The 21603-nt window shown below is 48.8% G+C and overlaps 1 protein-coding gene across 1 annotated transcript in view; it reads right to left on the reverse strand.

Annotated features, from left to right (window-relative positions):
• Window positions 1–21603, reverse strand: part of DGKG (diacylglycerol kinase gamma) — a 198975-nt gene that overhangs the window by 81269 nt on the left and 96103 nt on the right. Inside the window, exons 15-20 of the mRNA XM_036851756.1 lie at window positions 19145–19224; window positions 17892–17966; window positions 15228–15313; window positions 10538–10627; window positions 8296–8456; window positions 832–896 (exon numbers count right to left, since the gene is read on the reverse strand). Coding sequence (XP_036707651.1) covers window positions 832–896; window positions 8296–8456; window positions 10538–10627; window positions 15228–15313; window positions 17892–17966; window positions 19145–19224 — 557 coding nt within the window. The remainder of the gene's footprint in view (window positions 1–831; window positions 897–8295; window positions 8457–10537; window positions 10628–15227; window positions 15314–17891; window positions 17967–19144; window positions 19225–21603) is intronic.

Genomic DNA, 21603 nt, shown 5'->3' on the forward strand with positions numbered 1-21603 from the left:
AAATTAATACCCCCTCTCCTCCCCACCTGCCTGAGGGGGGGGGTGGGATCAAGTGGTCACTTAGATAAGCTCCAACAAAAAGGAAAGAGAAAGAATGCAAATTAGCCACGGAGAAGAGGAAAAGGAGGAAGGGAGAAAGGTAACTGAGCAATCCCAGGGTAGCTATATGCCACCCGCCGGCAGAATGGTTTGACTTTGCAAATGATCTGGTTTTCTTTTCTGCTTGGTTTTTGGACCTCACAGCCTGCCTTCACAGGTGCGCGGGCTGAGGCTGGGCTCGGGTGGGCTCCCCGCCTCTGCATGGCCTCCCTCTGCTGCCCTCTGCCGGAAGGGAAGGCGGAGGCGGAGGCGCCGCCCTCTCGGCCCTCTCGGCCCGGGACGCGAGCCGCCACCCCCCTCCTCTTTGTGACGAGGGGAAGATGAGGCCTCTGCCCCCCTGCCAGCCCCTCACCCGAGGAATCAAGGGACTGGGGCTGGGAGCAGCTGGTTTTGAGAAAGCGGCGCGCCCCAGGAGGGGGATCCAGTTAGTCAAGCGCAGACCCCCACTCCCCAAGGCGGGCGCACCACGCCCTCCCTCCTGGCCCCAGGCCCTCCCTCTGCACATCACCCTCTGCGAGGGGACAGGCCACCAGACTGCGGCAGGTTTCTGACATTGCTTTCTTCTTGGAAATGGAAGCCCTCCTTCCGGCAACGTGGCAGGAAAAGCGCTGGGCAGCCGCCGGGCCGAGAACATTTCGGTGAAAGCAGGTGGAGGCCTGGGACAGGCCCGTGGCCGCGCGGGCAGGGCAGGTGGGCAGTGCAGCCCCGGCTACACCCGCTGGGCCCTCTTACCTGCTGTTGAATTTTTCGGGGTGTTTCTCTCTCATCACGTGGAATCTGTGTGCGATGGAAGCATCCTGAAAGGCAAAGGGACAGAAAGCAGATCCCTGGTTAGTGGTCCTGACCCTGCATAATGTGGAAGGAAAGGAAGCGAGCACACGCTCTCACCGAAATCCCCCAGATCTCACAGGGGAGACCAGGGAGGCCCCCACAGAGGCTGGACACCAGGTCCAAGGTTAGGGGCGAGTGCCCCCCATCCTGTTAGAGCCTGCAATGTTCACTCTCTATCCGCCCGAGTTCAGGGAGAGCGAGAGGGGACGCGGCTGCCCTTTGGGGGCAGGGAGCGTGTCTGGGTCTGTGAGCAGTGAGAACGCAGAAGCCCACGTGGGGCTTAGTGTGAGTGTTTGCAAATGCCTCACCCTATTCACTCTTTAAAAAAACACTTTGTATTCTGGAATATTCATAAGAAGCTGCAAAAATAGTACCGAGAGTCCCTGTGTCCCTTTCACCCAACTCCCCCCAGTGATAACATCTTACATAACTCTCTAAACCAGAAAACTGATGTTGGTAGATGCTGTTATATATTAACTCTTAATCATCCATATCAGTAGATAGAATTGGTAGCATTGGATAACAGGCTTAGCAGATAATTAAAAATATATTTAAACTTCTGGCTTCTGCCTCTTGATCACTCCACGGAAACAACTCTCCCCAAGGTCAGTAAGAGTCTCATTATCACATTCTATGGACACTTTGCTGTCCTCCTATTAGCACATTCCTTTGCTGCACTCTGGCCACCTGCTCCTCAGAACTCACAGTTAGGATAGTTCTCATGTCACCATGCTTCCGGGCTCTCCATGCCCGGAGCAGGACTTCACAGCCCTGAGCCCGTTCTGCAGCCTACACTCCATGCCACGGGCCATCTCGAGTTCTCACAGTTGTTACTAGCATGTAGCTGCTGATGTCTCCACAGTGAATCGCTCTAGAACCAAACCTGAATTTCAGTCCTAAAACTGAACTCATCTTTCTTCCTCAAAGTTGGTCCTCCGCCCTTGTTAATGGTCTCCTTTTCCAGCAAAAGAATGTGCTACGCCCCGCCTTCACAGCTCAGGCCTCCCCCCAGCACATCTGGGGGGGGGGGCAGGTGGTGGGTTTTAGAAGTAAACAGGTTAATTGAGCTAGGAATGGTGGGGGTGGGGTGGGGGAGGGTGGGAGGAGTGGCGACAGAACAAGGGAGCTGATTCAGATTTGTGCAGGGAAAAAAAAGATACAGAAACTCATTTACTGGACTGTGTAGCTAAAAGAAAACTCAAATTCCACACGGTGAATTTTCAGCTAGTGCATATTAATTCCTTTTCTTGATATGGAAATTTGACAAAAGAAAATTTCTGAAAAAAAAATTTTTTTTAACATCAGGAGGTGTAGCTCAGTGAAGAAGCTTATTTTGAGCATGTGCTGTGTGTGGGGAGTAAAATACAGGCTAAGGGTGGGGACAGAAAATCCAGAGGGAAGTTGGGGGCAAAGAGGAGCTTTTGTAATATTTGCACTTGGCAGAGAAGTAAACCCAGCTAGCAGCCCCTGTTGAAAGGCGGACAGGGCAAGTCAAGGATATGGGCTTATTTTATGGTTGGCAAACACTCTTTGCTGAAACAATGTATCAGGAATTTAACATTTTAACTCTAGTTATTGATTTCTTTGTTAGTTTTTTGTTTAAGACACATCAAGAGTTGAAGTTTAGGCACCCCTGTGGACAACGGTGGGAGAGGTGCAACACCTTGCGGGGGCCTCTGTCCTCTGGGCCTATCCAGCCTGCACAGCTTCTCCAGGCAGGAGCGCTTCATGCCCCCAGTTCCCTCCTCTGAGCAAGTTTCGTGAACACTCTGAATAAGATTCATGTGACATCTGTCAAATGCTTCTTTAGAATTCAAGAAAACATTCCATCTACTTGTGTTCTTTTGAAGCACTAATTTTCTTCTGTCAGGGAAAAAGAAAGAAGAAAGAAAAGAAAAAAGCAATCACATGTTGCCTGGCACGATTTGTACTTCACTGTACCCTGCCCCCAACACTGTTATGACTGGCTCCTGTTTTTTTAATTCCCTGGGATATGTGCACAGGCCCCTGCCCTCTGTGTAGTTCCGATTATCCTTGTTTTTTTTTCTTTTTCATAACTAGGTTTTGCAAAGCTTCTTTTCACAAAGACCAGCCTTTACAATATTACTAGTTAAGCATGTGGTTCCTAATTTGACAATGTAATCCTGTGGTAAATACACAAAGTGGTTAGAGGGAGCTGAGCAGGTCCTTTGCTGTTCAGTTTTGAAAAGGCAATGCTGGTAAAGACTCTGACCATATTTCTCTACCTGGGGATTAAAAAGAGAGGCAAGATTCACCTCCATCCTCTTCTGGGCTTCTCTGTGCCAGGCACTGAGCTAGCTGGCTGTACTTACATTCAGTAGTGACTTCATTTAAATTTTAGAAACCAGTGCTACCATGGTTCCAACCCTTCCTTGTAATAATTCCAGCAAAATGAGACTTCTGTTCGGACAGTGTGGGTGGAGGTGGGAATTGCACACCCATTTCTGATGGCCTCATTCTCCAGGGTCCTTTCTATGAGGTGTGGGGTGAAAAGGAGATAAAAGCAGTATGGACACATGGCTACTCTTTCCTGAACTAAAATTCCCAAGTGCAGAGTTGGACAAAAGATTCTTGTGCCCCTTCCAAATATAAGCAGTAGTCATTTGGACTCTGAGCTATTTGGATGTCTAGGCCAGTCCCGTCCAATAGAAATAAATTTAAAAAATTGTAGTAGCCACATTAAAAAAGTGAAAAGAAACAGATGGAATTAATTTTAATAATACATTTCAATTAACAAATATTATCACTACAACATGTAGTTAATCTAAAAACCATTGAGATATTTAAAATTCTTTCATACTACAATTTTGAAATTTGATGTGTATTTTATACTTATAGCATCTCTCAACTTAGAGTAACCCCATGTCAGGTGCACAATAGCCACATATGGCTAATGGCTACCATACTGGACAATGTAGGTCTAAGTCACTTTGGCAATCTATGGAGATAAAAAAAAAAAAACAGAAAGGAGACAATAAGACAGATTATTTGGAATTTGGCTTGTTCTGAAAAATGACAGCAGACTGGGGAATGAAAAAGAGTGTAGACCCCTTGTCCAAGACACCTCTCAGGGGGTCCCACTGTTCAAGTACCTTCCTGGCTCTCATAGGTGACAGACAGGAACCTGAGGCTGAAGGAATTTAAAAGGCTGCAGGGAAATGATGACTTTCTGACAAATTCCTTAATGGGTCTACCATTGTGGAAACTTAGCTGGTAAAGTCTACTAAGTACAGAATGTAAGGTAGAAGATGGTGTGTGGGTTAGAGTGATGACTGTGGCCTCTCCTTGGCCCCTGGGTTCCCCTAGCATCAGAAATAGATTTCATTGACTCAAGGGATTAGCTGTTTACTTATCCTGTTAAGGCTCAGTGAAAGCAGAGCCTTTGAGGTGTTCAGAATTACACATACCACAGGAATTACTTTGCAGCCCCAAACTTCCTGTCATTGATACCTGGCCATCCTGACATTTCTGCAAATCCAAAAATAAAGAGCAGGGATGAGGAGGCCAGAGAAGTCAGAGGAAGTAGCATCCTGAATGACTGTGTTTAAAATCTCCTGCCAATGGGTGTTATCAGGTCTCAGGGCTGAGAAGGCCAACAATCTCAGCTCTTCATTGGTGGGGAGCTGGCGTGTCTTGTGGGTGATGGGAATGTGGTGACAGTGAGGCCCTCGTCACTCTCTCATTAGGGTAGGAGTCTGCCCTGTTTATCCCTCCATCTATTAAATGGGTTCTATTGGCACCAAGAGGAGTGAGTGAACTCAGCGGGGTGAATTCTTTACCACCTAGGGACACCATGGCATCGGTCATTGTCACCACCTTTACAAATGCTGGGCAGCAGACATTTGATGTCAGTAAGATACTCCAGGTCCTCCAAAAGAGGCGAAGACTGCAGCTCTCTTTGCCAAAGGAGTCCGACTCTAATCATCTTAAGGAAGTAAAACTGGGAGTTGGTTTACATACTACTTCTCCTCTTACAAAGTTTGGGAAGTCAAATAGGGAGCAAGAGCTTCTGCAAATGTCAGCCCCAGATTCTCTTAGGGTTACATGTTGGCTACTTGTTTTCTCAAGAATTTCCCTTTCCAGCTTTTAAAGAGTGAGCACACAAACCCTGCAAGCATTTTATTGAGACAAGGCTAAGGGTACACTAGTGAGATAAAAACAATCCTGGTTCTTCACTGCTTTGCAATAAAATATTAAACACGCACAAGCTAAAGGTATATGAAAAAAAACAGAAAGATTTTGTGAAGTTCTTCATAATTTGAAAGATGAACCGATTGGATTATTATAGGTGAGCCCAGGGCAAATAAATATCTTGACCGCTGAATGAAACGGAGAATCTGTTCCTATGCATTTCCCTTTTTTTTTTTGCTGAACCGCACAGCATGCGGGATCTTAGTTCCCCGACCAGGGATAGAACCCGAGCCCCCTGAAGTGGAAGTGCGGAGTCTTAATCACTGGACTGCCAGGGAAGTCCCTCTGTGCATTTCCTTGGGGGACAATTAGGTCTGTATCCTTTCCTTCTTTTCCTCCCTCCCATCCCCCCACCCACTTCCGTCTTATTTGTAAGAATGAATTAAAACCATGCTCAGTTTTGGCTTTTGGGATTAGGGCTTGGTTATCTAGCTGAGGGGAAGTTGTATCTTCCTTTTCGGCATGGTCATCCATTTGGTCAGCAATACTAAGTGAATGTCATTTTTTGCATATGGCGCTTGGCACGCATGGACAGGGAGGCCTTAGGAGTCCTGTTTTTTCTGGCAGCCAGAGCTGGGCATGTTAAGACTTGGGGCTGAGGACTCTGAAGGCAGCCGTGGGTGTAACCTGCCATCTAGAAGCTCCCAGGCAGATCACCCAGTCTTGCGGCTCAGCTCTCACTTCTGGCCCATGGCTTACAGGTGCTGCTTTCCCCTCCTTTCTATCTTTTCTCTCTGTCATCTACTTCAGATCTGGGTTCTGCTCCTGTGAAGAACCACTTCCTCTGACCATCCTTCTCTGTTCTAAGGGGTTGTCTTCACTCACTGAGGACTTGATTGGGACTGTCTGCATCACAATTATCTCAGGGGCTTGTTAAAAATGCAAATTCCCAGACCTTGCCTGGACTAACTGAATCAATATGAATCAGGATCTGTCACAGGGGTGGAATCTGCATTTCTGACAAAGGGTACGGGTGGGGTATAGGCGAGCCATCATGCACTAACTTTTAAGGCCTGCCTCCCCACCCAATGCTGCTGCATTCGGCAGCATGGAGATGCAGGGCTGTGCAGAGGCTGCATGGCTCAGGGTCCACAGCTAGGCGGGCTCTGGAACTCGACTCTAGTGATTCCCGGCTCTATCGCTCACCAGCTTGGACTGGTCTCTATCTTTCTAAGCTACAGATCCTTCTTACAAAATATAAAAGGGCAAGGGCTATACCCACCAATAGGGACACTGTGCCTGGTGTGCATTAGGTACTCAGTACCTGTCAGCAAGTTATCCTCTGGTTTAGGAAAAGGGCACGAGTTTCTGTCACACTGTAAAGATGGGAAGCCCGTGCTCCAGAAGTCCTCTGACCCCCGAACACCAGACCTGTCAGTCAAGTCTGATTTGCAGAAGCTGAAGACTGCGTGAAGTGGAGCCTGAGCAGGTGGTCCCAAAGTAGAGGGGCTTTTGAGTCAAGAAGAGGAGGGAGAGGTCTGCCTAGGTCACTGGGGGAGGAGCTGGAGGGTGCTAGGGAAAGACGTCTCCCCCCCCATGAGGGCAGGGGAGCTAGGGAGATAAACCATATCAGGACAGCAGAGACCCCTGAATATGTTTCTCGTCCAGCGCCCCCATCCTCTCAGAGCCTGATCATGGGTCCAGCAATGCCTCTCTCTTCTGTTTCAGTAATAGAAAAAGAGGGCGGCATTGGGAGTCAGAAAATGAAGGCAAATCCCTTAGTCTAATCCTCTATTTCCTCACTTACAGAACGGAGGTAGTACTGCCCTCCAGTGTAATCATAAGAATCAAAATATCTGTGAATACGGTAAATTTTAAATCCCGTAAATGTAAGGTATTATTATTCATTCCTTTTCTCTTTCACGGTTCTCCTTTTAGTTTTCTTATTAAAAAACAAAACCCTTTCCTTAACCCTGCTCTTCCCTCAAGCTACCTATCATTTCTCTTTTTCTTTCCTTTTTTTAAACCACCAACATTTGCAAAAGAGGCACAGGTGATGACTGAGAAGATCACACAGTCTTGGTCTGGAGGGGCTTATGTGCATATGAAACCGGGCAGCATAATTCCCAAGACAGAGAAGCAGAGAGGAAGGAACCTGGCTTCGGAGCAAGGCACAGTGTGTGTGCGCTTCCTCGCCCGGTGTCCTGAGGCTTCATCTGTAACGTGCGGATGGTGGGGACAATAATACCTGCAGGATTGCTGTGAGGACTGAAGTCTAGCACCGTGGAGAGCACACAGTAGGTGCTCAATAAATGCTAGTATCTTTGTTGCGCCTTCCTCCCAAACCCCAGTTCTATTTATGGAAATGATCGATAACTTTTCTCCCCAGTGCTGTCCCCAGCAGTTTGGGAAGCAGTGTCCACCCCATGCACTTTGGACCAGAAGCTGAGTTCAACAAAACAAACTAACTGAGCTGTGCTACATGTGATGGGAGCTAGGGGAGGAAGAGGAACGTGGTGCTGTCCTACTCCCGTGTGTGTGTCTGTGTGTGTCTGTGTATGGGTGTGTGCGTGTGTACGTGCACGTGTGTGTACTTCAGGAGGGCTGAGACAGGCACATTAGAACAATGCCTTCAATCTAAGGCAGAGGTGAGCACAGAGGGCTGTGGGTGCACCAGGGGGAACACGGAGCTCAGCCTGAGGGGTCAGCCAGGAGGAGATGCCCCAGAGGCTTATGAGCACTTGGATTGTGGGGAGTGGGGCTGGGATGAGGGGAGAGAACAGGAGAGATGGAATTCTGAGAGCTAAGCCAGTAGAGCCAGCTTGAGACAACGTCTTCCCTGGAGGATCAGAATTTCCAATTCTGGAAGCTCACCTGAGAGTCTCCTTCTGACCTCAGCCCTTGGTTATTTCTTGGTGTCGCTTTTCTTTAACTACTTCGAATTATCCAAAGGGTAAATAGGTCTTTTGAAAAATGTGCTGTCTTTTGAATGATAGGGACAGGAGCTTCCTCCATAATCATGGACGGGGCTTGGTGCGATAAGGATGTCCATGCCCAGGCCAGATGCAAGGATGCCTGGACCTGAGTCGAGGCTGGGGGCAGCCGGGATAGGTAAAGAATAGGGACCCAGAGGGGACAGTGGAAGACTAGAACCCTTCCTGCCCACCCGGGCACTTGTCTCCCATTCAGAAGAGCCATCCCTGGCCAACTCACCACGCCGATGGAGAAGTAGTTGTTCATGATGTTGTACGGGACCTGGTCCCCATTCTCCACCTCCTCTCTGGGGATGACTTCCAGATGCCAGCGGTCCAGCATCACCAAGGGGCTCTGCTCAATGTCCTTCAGGATTTTTGTCAGGCTGCCGCCTTCATAACCTGTGGAGCACAGCACTGCATTTACCCCCAGAGCAGAAAGGCTAAGTTGTTGCTGATGCAGCGGTCAGGGCAAGGAACCCCTTGGGCATCTGGGGCCAGGAGACTCCCCAGTGTGTCTGTGGGCCAGAGCCACTCAGGTTCCCTGGGCCACAGAGAAGGAGAGGACAATATGGAGTAGTTAGAAAGAAGCTGGGGTGATCTGGAAGCCAGAGTAACAGGGGTAGGGCTGGGTGCTGGCCAGAGATGGGCAGGCCTGTGTAGCTGAAGTGAGCCCTGGGGAACTGGTGGGCTGGATGGTCGGGAAGCTGCCCATGGGAGAACTAAGCATCTGTTCCAGGACCGTGTCATGACGGAGATGGACAGCACCGTAGGCAGAATTTTAAGACGGTCCCCACATTTCTTGCCCCACGGGTATATATACTGAGCAAACCCCCAGGACCTGTGGATAAGATGGGATAGTCACGGTCATGATTTGGTATATTACATGGCACAGCTGACTTCAAGAAAGTGAAGTTATCCTGAGTGGATCTGACCTAATCAGGTGTGTCCTTAGAAAGACTGGGCTTTCCCTTAAGAAATAGATTTGAAGCTTGAGAGGGATTGGAGGTAAGGGGGAGTCTCTTCTGCCAGCTTTGAAGATGGAGGGATCCATCGGGCAAGGAACACGGAAGGCCTCTAGGATCTAAGAGTGGTCCCAGCTGACAACCAGCAAGGAGACAGGGACCTCAGTTCTACAACCACAAAGAACTGAATTTGGCCAACAACCTGAATGAGCTTAGAAACAAATTCTTCCCCCAGAGTCTTCAGAGAGGAGCACAGCCTGTTCAGTGCCCTGATTCTACCCTGTCAGGCCCTGAGCAGAAGACCCAGTCACGCTGTTCCAGGACTTCTGACCTACAGGACTGTGAGCTGATAAATGGATGTTTTAAGCCTCTATGTTTATAATCATTTGTTACTATTACATAGTAGCAATAGAAAATTAATGTAGCAAGAGAACTGTGAGAAGTTAGTGGGAGAGACAATCTTTTCTTTCAAATAACACTTCCATGTTCCTGCTTACCTTTGGGACAACCTTGAAGAGTATTTTCAAGTTGTCAGGGCTCTAGTCCGCTTCTTAGGGGATGCCTCACAAGACAGCAATGATACCGACAAGGTAGCTGAGGGCCTTGGTGCCATCTGGGAGCACAAGTCTGTGTGAAATTTGTGCCTCGCTATGCTGCCTAGACGCCCAGAGCGTGGGGCTACAAGTCTGCCTGTCCCCTCTTGAACAGAGGGTCCTTCCCTAGCCCAGTGTGTGGCTGAGGACCCTGGGAGCTCTTCCCATGCCTGCCAACTTCCTCCTAGGGCTGGCTCCTGCTTGCTCTGCCCCTGCCCTCCAAGCACGCACACTGACCGCTGCCGGCCTGGTCCTGGGTCACTCTCGGAACTGATCCGCCATCTGCAGTCTCACCCCAACTCTGCCTGCCAGACTGATCTGTCTGCTCCACGTGCTGACCTGAACCTCTCCACTCTCTGGAGCACGCCCAGCTCCACAGGGGCTGTTGCAGTTTGCAAAGTTCTCCTTAGCTCCTGCCCATTGCCCTGTAAGCTGGCTACCATTCTGAGTTCCCCCCTTAGGTGAATTTCAAAATGAGGGCCCCTGGCCACGGGGCCCTAAGATGATCTGGATGCCCCTAGTAGCTGGCGAAGTGGCTTTTCGGTCTGCATTCTGAATCCTAATTCAGAAGATCAATAATTTGGAGAGGGGGAATTTCATGCAGAAAAATCCCTAAGTGAGCCCCTACTGGGATGAACCCTGGAGGGGAGACAGAGGAGATTCTACCCTAAAGTTGACTTGTTCTACTGGGGGAGGCAGACTCGAAGCTGAGTTTCAGGCTGATAGTAAATCTAGTGAGGGGTAGACACGGGCCTCGGCATGGAATGGAGGTTAAGGAAAACGTATGGAGTAGAAATGATTCCAGAGTTGAGTATTACTCCGTGGGATGTGATCCCTAAGAGGGAAGTTCAGCCAGGCTCTGCAGAGCCTCCCTGTAGACTGGAGCACTTGTCTCCAGGGTAAGGCCTCTCCCACGCACACTCACCCCCTCCCCAGCGGAGACAGCGGGCCAGGTCATTTCCCGTTCCAAGAGGCAGGACAGCCACGGGTGGATGCTTTGCGAAGTTGGCCTTATCTGCAACCCATGAAGAGGAAGAGAGAACCATATGCCATGTGATTATAGAAGGCTCAAGTTGTCTAGTTATCCCTGATCTAATGCTTGAAGCCCTCCATAGCATTCTTTGTTTGAATTCTTCTCCTGATGGGGAACTCACTACTTCCTAAAGCCATCTTTTCCATCTGCAGTGTGTTAACCACTGCAAAGGAATCTTTCAAATTGAGTTAAATCTGTCTCCCTGTAACTTGCACCTGTTTATCCTCATTTCATCCTAATTCTTTCCTTTGGGGTGAAAGCATATAGCTCAAAAACATTAGTTTGCACAGTTTTAATCTTTAATGATAAGTAGCATTTACCCCATTTATCCCTCAGACAGACCCTGCAAGGTATTATCATTCTCATGGATGAAGAAATGGAGGTTCACAGAGGGAAAGTCATTCCACAGCCAGGATCCAAACCCAGATCTCTGTGGCTCCAAGTCCATGCTCCTCCTTTCTTCAGAGGCCAGGCAGGTGCATAAATAGTAAAACAGGTGGGTCTGAGATATCAGAAAATGGTGGGGCACTTGGAAAACTGAAGATGCCTCGCCTCAAGTCATTCAGGCTCAGAAGCTTAAAAATAACATTGTGTCTAATAAGCAAAACCCCCAGGTGTTATTTGGCACCCGGGTACCAGTTTGCCACTTCCACCACCTCCCAGACCTGCAAACACACCGATTCCTAATCCTATCTCCCATGACGGTTGTAAAGGAGCATCAGACTGAACTGTTAGAGAAAGCACATCAGAACATGTATGTTTTAATCTGGCTGTAGGTCTACAGCAGCATGTTGGCTGAGCTGGGAAAGTTGAAGGAAGCCAGACACCCACTGGGCTCTGGAGGACACCACTTACATAAACCTCAGTGCATCAGGTGCCGGGGAAGGATGTGAGGGATGTGATTGGGAAGCATGGCTGGGGGTTGAGCGGGGAGTGATGCAAGAATCAGCATCCTGCGTGAGGCTCATGCTAGGGCTGCCCCAGCAGAACAGGTGTTCATAGATGCCCCAGGTAGTCAGACTCATGCCGGAAGTGGCTGAGCTTAGGCAAGACTCAGGGCTGAGGTTACCACCAGGAGGGTTGAGATGGAGTAAATCAGTGGACTCTCTCATTTTCCCAGAACACACAGTCCACGTTTATGCCTCCCTGCCTTTGCACGTGCTCTTCCCTTTGCCTGGAAGGCCCTTGTTTGCTTAGGTCTGCCCCTTCTTCTGTGGTTCCCATCCCAGCAGATCAACCATCCTCACAGTGTTGAGGCTAGAAACCTGGATGTCATTCTAGATTTTTCCTTCACACACCAATTTCTATATGCTGTCCCACATCCATTTACACATCAATTTCTATATGCTGTCCCCTTAATAGCTCTCCAGGCAATCTCTCCTCTCCATCCCGTGGTGATGGCTGAGTTCTGGGACAGTACGATTCCTTCCCACTGCTATTGTTGCAGCAGACTCCTCTCTGCCTTCTCGGCCTCCAGTTCCACCCCCTGGTGTGCCCTCCACACTTCCACCCAGGCAGGAGATCCTTGCACCATGACCTGGTCACACTGGTCCACTGCTTTCCCTTCTGCCATGGCTCCCACCACCCCTTAGCACGCAGCGAAGCCCTTCCTGGCTCTGCCTTTCTCTCTAGCCTCATCCTTCTCACGTCCTGCCTCCCACTCGACATGTCAACCTTGCTGAAGTGCTTTCAGGGCCTTAAATCACAAGCTCTCTGTTGCTCAGCACAGAGCCCTCCCTGGTTGCCCTAGTCTGGACCTGGTGCCTCTCCAGAGTGTTTCTTTAGTACCAGGGGTGATCTCATCACACTGTCTTGTAACTTACTACTTGTTTGTTCCCCAAATGTCCTGTAACCTCCCTGGGGGATGTTCCCCAAATGTCCTGTAACCTCCCTGGGGGAACTATATCTCATTCACCATAGTATCTCCACACATATTTACTGAAGGCCTAGGTGCCGTGTTAGGTGCTCTGGCTCTAAGAGCAGGCAAAAAAGCCATGGCTCTGGCTCTCATGGTACCTACAGTTGAGAGGGAGAGACAGCTATTAACAAGGTCTTCATAGAAATGATGCATAATTTCAGATTCATACTGGGAAGGAAAGGAGTGTGGTCCTGTAATGAGTTATCAGGGAAGGCTTCCCTGAGGAAGCCACAGTTTGGCTGAAATCTGAAGTAGAAGCTGACCAAGTAAAGGCCAGGGGAGCAGAACAGACAGGCCCTGTGGTAGAAGGGACACTGGTGCCTTCAAGGGTCTGAGAGAGGGACCGGGTGTCTGGGTCTAGAGGGAGAGGATGGTGGTAGGAAATGAGGCTGGGTGGGCAGCTGCTAGACCACTTAGGGCCCTGTGGAGCATCTAAAGAGTTTTTATCTTTATCTAAGAATCCTGGGAAGCCACTGATGTGCTTTGCACACACCACAACCCCACTGACATTCAGGAATGACCACTCTGGCTGTAGCAGGACAGCACATCAGAGAGGGGACCGAAATGGGGCGGCGGAGAGCACAGAACAAGGGCTTCAACCTCTCTTGAATGAATGAATGAAAACTGTGCAGTTATTCCTTTTACCCTTGTTTTTTGATCTTTGGGCCACTACCCTGTGAAAAAGCAGATCACCTCACATGACCTTTCTGTTCTGGGCAGCGTACAGCACCTGTGTCCTCTGCAGCTGAATTTTATAAAACTTATCAGCAAAGCCTACTTTCCCCTTCCCGATGGAGAGGGACCCGTGCGAGCAGCTCCAGGTACTGCAGCCATCCACCCCCTGCTGATCAGCTTCTCCTTCCCCGGCTCCCAGAGGACGCCTCCCTCCTCCCACAAACAACTCCAGAGCCCGAGGTGACAGGAGAGCGTGGGTGGCTGCTTGGCAGGGCTGTGTCCATGGAAACCAAAGTGCCTGTGGGGGAGTAGATGTGGCAGGTGTGCGGGGTGCCGGTCCCCCTCCTCCAGGTGGTCTGCTTACGTACGACCCCTGGGGGCCCAGGCTTCTCCACCCTGTTCGGGGTCTATCCTGGCCCATCCTTGACGCCTTCCTTTCCCTCATCTCCCACACGAAGTCTGTCAGCAAATCTTGCTGGCTCCGCCTTCAAAAGACATCTGACTCCTCCTCACCACCTCCTCTGTCACTACTGTGGTCCATGGCACAGTCCCCCCTCCTTGGATTACTGCAGGAGCCTCCTAACTGGTCTCCCAGCTTCCGCCCTTTTCTGTTTCTGTAATCTGTGGTGTTCCGGCTTTGCTTAAAACCATCCAGCATCTTGGGACCTTCCCAGTATGAAAGCCACATTCCATATAATGTCCTACATGTCCTAGTGACTTGGCCCTGCATTATCTCTGCTTTATCCCCTGCCACTCTACCCTCACGCACTACACCCCAGGCACGCTCTGCAGCCTTCCCACTGCCTTTGGCAGCCTGGCCTGCTCCTACCTCAGGGCCTTTGTATTTGCTGTTCCTTCTACCCTCAGGTATCCGCAAGGCTCACCCTCCTCCAGGTCTCCATGCGAATGTCATCTGCTCCTCAAGGCCTTCGGAACCACCTGGTCTTAGATTGCAACCCCACTCCCTCCGCCGAGCTCCCTTTGCCCCTTTTCTGCTATGTTTTTATCACCTTCTGACACACTGTATGTTTCACTTATTTCTTTGTTTATTGCCTGTCTCTTCTCTCTAGAAAGGAAACTCCGTGAGGGTGGGATATTTGTCCTTTGTTCACTGCTGCATCACCAGTGCCTTGAGGGGAGCTGGGCACCTGGAGGTGCACAGGTAGGATTTGGGGAATGAAGGACAAAAAGACCAAAGAGGCGCAGGGCTTGTTGCTCTGGGTCATCTCGGACTTCGATGACCACCCTCCCCAGCAACACCCCTGGCTGCTTTCCTATGCTTATGTCCCATGTCTCAGTGTTTATCTGGGTGCTCCAGGGTTAGATCTTGAATATACCCCTTGTCCCAGAATTTCAGAGTCATTCTCCATCATTTACTGGTGGTGCTGTGTCCAAGGACCCACAGATCCAGGCAGAGCTGGACTAGACCCAGGCCTCCTGATACCCAGCCTGGGCCCTCCCTACCCTCCCTATAGCCTTTTGGATCTCGGCATATTGGACACAGCCCACCGTGGCGCTTCTTTGCTTGCATTCATCTGTGCTTTCTAGATGTGCTTTCTGGGCACATCTAGAAAGGTGCCTTCTCCAGGTGTTCATCTCAAGGTGTCTTGCCCCGGGCTATGCATCAGTGCTTAGTTCTTTGGCTTTTACCCAGCACCCTGGACCTGCCTGGAGTCCCAGTCCTGCTCCTTCTCCCCGCAACCCCCCATCTGGCCCGTCCTGCAACTGCCTAAACCCCGGCCATGACAGCTACTTAAGAAGCAAGGCCTGAAACTAAGCTGTTACATCTGTACCAGTGGGAGTCCTTCCATTATCTTCTTTTATTCTTTTTTCCACCCAAAGTAGATATTTGGTCAAGCACTGGTCCAAGAGTAGAAACAAGGATGAACAAAACATGGCTCCATTTCTCTTTCTTGTTTATTGCCTTCCTCTGACTTTAAATATATTTATGATAAGTCAACTGCAAAGGCCCTTCCAGCCCATTCTTACCAATGCAATCCAAAATCCAGCCAACTGTCCCATCTCCTCCACAGGCCAAAACACGGAAGTCTGGAGTATCACGGAAAAAGTTAAGTCTGGAAGTAGAAAGGCCAAAATGGTTTTGTTTACAGGCTGACCTTTGACACTCCTTGAGTCAGATTCCCCCCCCCCCCACTCCCTTCCCTGGGAGTATGTTATGACCTTGATTCCTTTTGGGGTTGAAAGGGTCACTTAATGTTATGAAACCAGAACTTACTAAGCAATGCCATTGAGTATGAATCCCATGGAGCCATCTTTGTATAAGGAGATGCTGACTCAACATTCAACACAGAAAATGGTTTTCTAGAAATTCTCTGTGATTTAGGCAGAGGAATCCATAGTGTGCTTATTTTGGCACTGATACAACTAACCCCCAGCATTCTGACTCCTCTCCAGCTCTCTCACCTGCTCTGTCCTCACGACCTCCCCTTTAAGTCAGATGCACTGAGCTGGCTGGATCTTCATCCCACCCAGACCTAAGTGGAGTGAGCACCATCTCCCCTCAGGGGCCTTAACCCTTTAGAGCAGGGCTCTTAACCTGAGGTGCATATCTAAGGGGTCTGGGAGTAGAATCCAGAGGGCTATGAACTGGAAGAAAATGTTACACTCTTATCTTCCCTAAGCTCTAAGTGAAATTTAGCATTTCCTTCAATTATGTATGTAGGCCACAAATCACAGAGGTATTAACAATACCTGTGACTTTGTTAAGCAGCCGAAATCACAGGTATTTCGATGTTTTCCTACAGTTGTGGCAGATATTTTACATCACTTCTGCTCATCGCTGCTTTTAATTTACAATAGCTATTAGACCTGTCTCTGGAACTTGCTATATAATGTCTTAGTAAATCACATATATTCTCCTATCACAAATTTGTTTTTTAACCTTTTGATAACTGTCCTTTTCAGTATAATGAGTTTCCCTGTTACTCCTATATATTTCATTTTATACATTAAAAAATATTATCTTAATATTAAGAAGTGGTCCGTAGATTTCATCAGACTGCCAAATAGGTTCCTGGTGCAAAAAAGGTTAAGAACCTCCGCTTTAGCACAGACATGACCTGTGGAGGCCTTGAGGTGGGGCTTGAGAAGCTGAAGCTCAGTATTTCCTCTTTGCCCTGCATGGTGATCTGAGAAGACCCCTTCTGAGTCACCAGTGCATGCATGGGCAAATTAACATCCCGTCCCCTCCCTTTCTCTTGCAGAACTCTGCTCTCCTGTATGAAGTGGGTTCTGAATGGAGGCTCCCTTCAGCTAGACAGCCTGTCTGATTACAGGCTGACATGTACAGCAGAGAGAGATACTCAGGGCACAGTGGCTCTAGAAGTAGCCACCAGGCTTGTCATCCTGGGCAAAACCAATTGAGAACAGATGCAGTTAAGTGAGAGTACTGTCTGTATTCAAGTATGAAAATGCCCTAAAAGAGAGCCGGCTGGTAAAGGTATTTGTGGGCTGCTGCTCAGTCACAAGTCACAATGGAGCAGTAATTGGCAATCATGGTGACCCTGATGGCACGCGCAGCCGTACGGGTGGGCTCTATTTTGAAGTTAGTTTTACAGGTAAGTCACGGCAGAGGTGCTGAATCTACATTCATGTTTCTTTCCCCTTTACTGGGTCTTGCACCAACCCTGCCATTAATAATAGCTTTGTGTCAAACCAAAGACAGGGACAGAGTTCCTTTTTAGAGTCCTTACTCTAGCCCCTATTAAGGTCTTGCTGAGCCCAGAGTAGAAATGCAGGTTCAGATGTTGGGCAAAGCAGCTGTGTGTTGGAAAGCCCAGCCTAGCAGGTGCAGGTCTGAGGACCTGGCACTGAGATAGCTTTGGGCCGGCTGGCAGATGTCTCTAGTGCACTGTCTCTGGCTGGTAAGAAGGTACCAGTCTTTGGGTACCTTCCAGTCCTAATGCTGGAGGGGCCTCTGATTACAGGGCTCATCATGTCCGCCACCAGCACAAGGACCAGCTCCTCCCGTAGACCCTGGGTTGAGCTGCAGAGGGGTTGCCTTGTCTCCTCTCATTGTTCCCCGTCTCCTTGACACTTTGCTGATGAGCAGGGAAATAGCCAATAGGCAAATGACAGGAGGAGAAGGGTCAGGGGGAGCTTAACAACCTCAAACTTGGATGATCCAGGAAAGAAGTGATTTCATTGAACAACCAATTGTCTTGATCCTTACAGGCCCCCACAACAGAACATGCAGTGGAACTCTGAGTCAGCTGTACAGATTTCTGAAACACGGACAGACAGTGGTAAGAAAACTCTTTCCTTCTCCCTGATGATTCAGTATGAAGATACCAGCTAATATGGCCTTGCAAATAAGTTAAAGTAATCTACCAGCCCGCCCTTCTTGTCAATCCAACAAATGACATGTGCAATTTCTCCCTCTTACAAAATCAACAACTTTTTCTGGGATAAAGCACAGGAGGCTACTTCCCAGAGTTAGCCATAATGGGTGGTCCTGAGTATCTCCAGGAGGAAATAAGAGTAGATATGAGGAAAGAAGAGAAAAGGAGTGAAATGGCAGGAAGGACAAGTCCACCGATGAAAGAGACAAAAAAAAGTGACCCCAAAAGCTATCTTCTTTAGAGATCTAAGGGGGCGGGGGAGAAATAAGAAGTAAAGATCGTATCTCCATACCCTGGAGTAGGCCCCCCATTGTCCAGGTTGAAAACTTGTTTGGGGTTGAGCAGATAGTGGAATTTCCGAAGAATTCTATGGAAAAAAAAAAAAAGAAAGAGAGAGAGAGAGACCGAGACAGAGAAGGGGAATGTCATTGTGAGAAGTCACAGGAGGGCAAGTACCTCTGCAGCCCATTGATGGTGGGAAAGTGGGGCCATTTATACCCAAGAGGGGAGAAGAGTGCATGTAGGCCCTGCAGACCCTGAAGTCCCAGGTCTGGCTGGCCTCACCCATGCCCTCACCCCATTTCAAGGTCTTCCCCACCATCCAGGACTCTAGTCTCCAACCCCAGGAGTAGCACCCCTTGCACAGAGGACAGGACAGAGCAACCCGGAGAACAGAATTTCCATTCTCCTAAAGCCTTCTCCTTCATGGAGACCTTCTCCCAAATGTTCTGTATGTTCTAGGTAGTATGATTCTGCTCTTTGTGGGCTAGACAAAGGCACCAAGGGACCCTCTATGGAAAGGTCCCCCAAATCCTGGGATCAGGAGGACACGTAGGACGTGGGGTTGGGGCAGAGGAGGGCTGTGGGCAGTGACCACATCTAGGCTTGGTTTCAAGCTCCAGCTTGAGGCTAATCAGGTCAGCTCAGGAGGGGTGCTCTGCCCCTAGGACTGGGGTGGGGGCTCTCATAATTCTTGCTTAAACCCTGCTTATTATTTTTTAAAACCTGGATTCCAGATCACCCTGCCATCTGTTCACTGCCCCAGAGCTGAACACTGGGAGGCAGAGCTGCTCTGCCCCTTGCCACCCCTCCCCTCCCCTTCTCTTGGGGCTTCCCAGAGACTGGGCGTTTCCTTCACTGATGAGACGGGTGCCCTGCTTTCTCAAGGGTGGGATAGGCCAGGAGGTCTCAACCAGGTGCCTCTGCCACGTCTCTTAAATCAAGAAAAGACTTGCAAGGCTGGGAAGTTAACGGACGTCTCAGAACTTGGTCTGATTTCGGGAACCATAATAATGGCCCACGTGACAGGCCCTAGGCTAGCACTGTGTTTATTTTAATGCTCACGAAACCCCTGTGGGAGGAGAAACGATTATTACCTCCATTTTACAGAGGAGGAAACCAAGGCACAAGGACATTAAGTCCCTTGGACCAGGTCATCAAGCGGTCTGTGGTAGGGTTGGGGTTGGACCACAGGTCTGCCTTCTCCACAGCCCACTCGGTTACGGTTGGCCTAGCCTCTCCATCTCGAGAAAGAAGAGAACATACCTTTCTCCTTGTCTCCCTCCACTCTTGGGGTTCACCAAAACCAGCAGGGGGTGGGTACCCGGGGTGGGGATGATCTTATACTTAAAAGGCAAAAGAAAAAGAAATTAGCTCTGTTTCAGCCAATAGGAGGAATGCGATGAGAGTGGATGCTGAGACAGCTCCTGGGAGAGAAGCGGGTCCAGGCATGGAGGAGAGGAGGTCAGGAGGCAGCAGGTGCTGGTCCACTGGCTGAGTTTTCTGAGGGATTAAACAGCTAAGTGTCTCCAGCCTAACGGCCTTTAAGTAGTGTTAATGGTGACAAGGGTTTGAAGTTGGGATCAGAGATGGGGCAATGGCATCAACTTCAAATTATTCACAATGGTGTGGCATTGTGCCCACAGCACAAGATTAGATTTTGTGAGGGATACAGCTGATTATGATCTTAAAAGTTAGGGCCATCTGGTCCTACACCTAAATAAAATAACAGCCATGGAGTTAACTACACTTCCACCCCAGTACCTTCCATATCCACATTTCCAGCCCCCATTTTCCTCCTGAGCCCTGGTTCCACATTTCTCACTGTCCAGTGGGTACATTCAGCCAGATGTCTCACCAGAACACGCTCCAAACCGGACCTATCTTCTTTCCCCACAAAACTGGCCCTCTCTCCTGGCTACTCTTATTATTCATCCCGTCATCCAGGGAAGACCCTGTCCTGCCAATTCTTTCCCTGGAATGTCTCTTTATCTCCGGCAGCTGCCACGGTGCCCACACTGCTCGGGCCTTGCCCCCCTCAGGTGAAGCCCTGTATGCTGCCCCCATGCAGTTCCTTCCCAGGACATCACTAGTCATACCACTCCTGCTCAGAAACCTTTACAGACGTCTCGTTACCCAGAGGATAAAATCCAGATCTCCTAAGCTGGCATGCAAGGCATTTAAGTGCAGCCCCAATCTACTGTTCTCTCTTAATTACTCTAACCTTCACTGCAGTTCCAGCCAAGCCTGGCTATTACCTTCTAGGGAGTTAATTCCCACCCCTTGGGGCTGCTCACACTGGTTTCTTCTCCTCCTTAATGCCCTGAAATGCCCACTTCCTTCTTAGCAACCTCTTAAAAAAGAACTCCTCATTCTCTGGGCCCAATTCAAGAGCTACTTCCTCTATGAAGTTTTCCTTGATCACTGCAACGAAAACTATTGCACTTGAAGCATATATTGATATGGCCAAAAGGTTCATTCGGGTTTTTCCGGAAGATCTTATGAAAAACCAGAACCAACTTTTTGGCCAACCCAATAATATCTTCTGGGTTTCTTCTGTTATCATTTATTTGTATATGTCTTTATTTTTTATTTTCTCAGGTAAATATCACAAAACATCAAATGGATTTTAATGCCTCAGGAGCAGGGCGGGTGTGTGTATAACCTTTCTACCAAGGGCCCCATTGCCCCAGATACAAGAGTGGGTACTCAATAAATACCTGTGTCTTCAGCAGAAGGACACACCGATACAGAGATGCAGCTTTGCTCCATATTCACTGTCTAATGCCTACTTTTCCAGATTGCAAGCTAAAAATTCACCTAACACAGGGCCGTATTGTTCAAAACGGACAGCAGCACCCTTTATAAATTTTAGGAATTTTCTCATCTGCCAAGGGTGATTATTTGTGTGAAACCCAGAAGCATCTTGGAGCCTAAGGAGTAATTCTTTATCTCTGGGGGTGACATTCAAAATGTTTAACAACCTGTAGAGCATGGGCACTGCCCAATCAGAACAGATGCAGGATAACCAGATAGATGTCAGCTGTAAACAACTGACATACCTGCACTGTGTGTGTGTGTATGTGTGTGTGTGTGTGTGTGTGTGTGTGCGCTCCATCTGACTTTCTCCCTTTCAAGGTGTCTAGAGCTTTCCCACATTAAGCATCATTGCTTATGTTTTACACTCATCCACATGTTCTCATTGAATCTTGGAGCATCTATGGGAGGTGGGCAGTGCAGGGATTGCTATGCCCCCTTTCAAACAAGGAAACTTAAGGTTCAGAGGCAGAGGAGAAGGCCCCAGTGTTCTATTTCCTTTTCTGGTACTTGTTCTACCTCACCAGGCTGCCTTTCCTACATTCCCTGGAACTTTGTGAAAGGCACAAAGAAGTTCATTGGTGAATCCAGCTAAAAAAATGAGTTCTGAAATATACATTTAAGGATGAAGAAGAACTTTTGGATCTAGTTAACTCTGTGCTGGCAGATCACATTCTGGAGACAGCTTGGCAGTCCTGGAAAACCTAACTGTCTATTTTTAAGCCACATTCTTATTATTATTCAGAGAGTATGCATATTGAAGTTTATGCAATGTGTTCCTAAAAAGGTGATAAAGCCAGTTCAGCCAGCCACGGGATCAACCAACCTCCCTTCGCACCACTTGCCTACAGTGTGGTTGTTAAAGGTAACCCCAGAGGCTGGAAATACAGTGTCCTGTGCGATATAAT

The sequence above is a fragment of the Balaenoptera musculus genome, chromosome 4 (assembly GCF_009873245.2).
Source record: "Balaenoptera musculus isolate JJ_BM4_2016_0621 chromosome 4, mBalMus1.pri.v3, whole genome shotgun sequence".
Classification (NCBI taxonomy): Eukaryota; Metazoa; Chordata; class Mammalia; order Artiodactyla; family Balaenopteridae; genus Balaenoptera; species Balaenoptera musculus.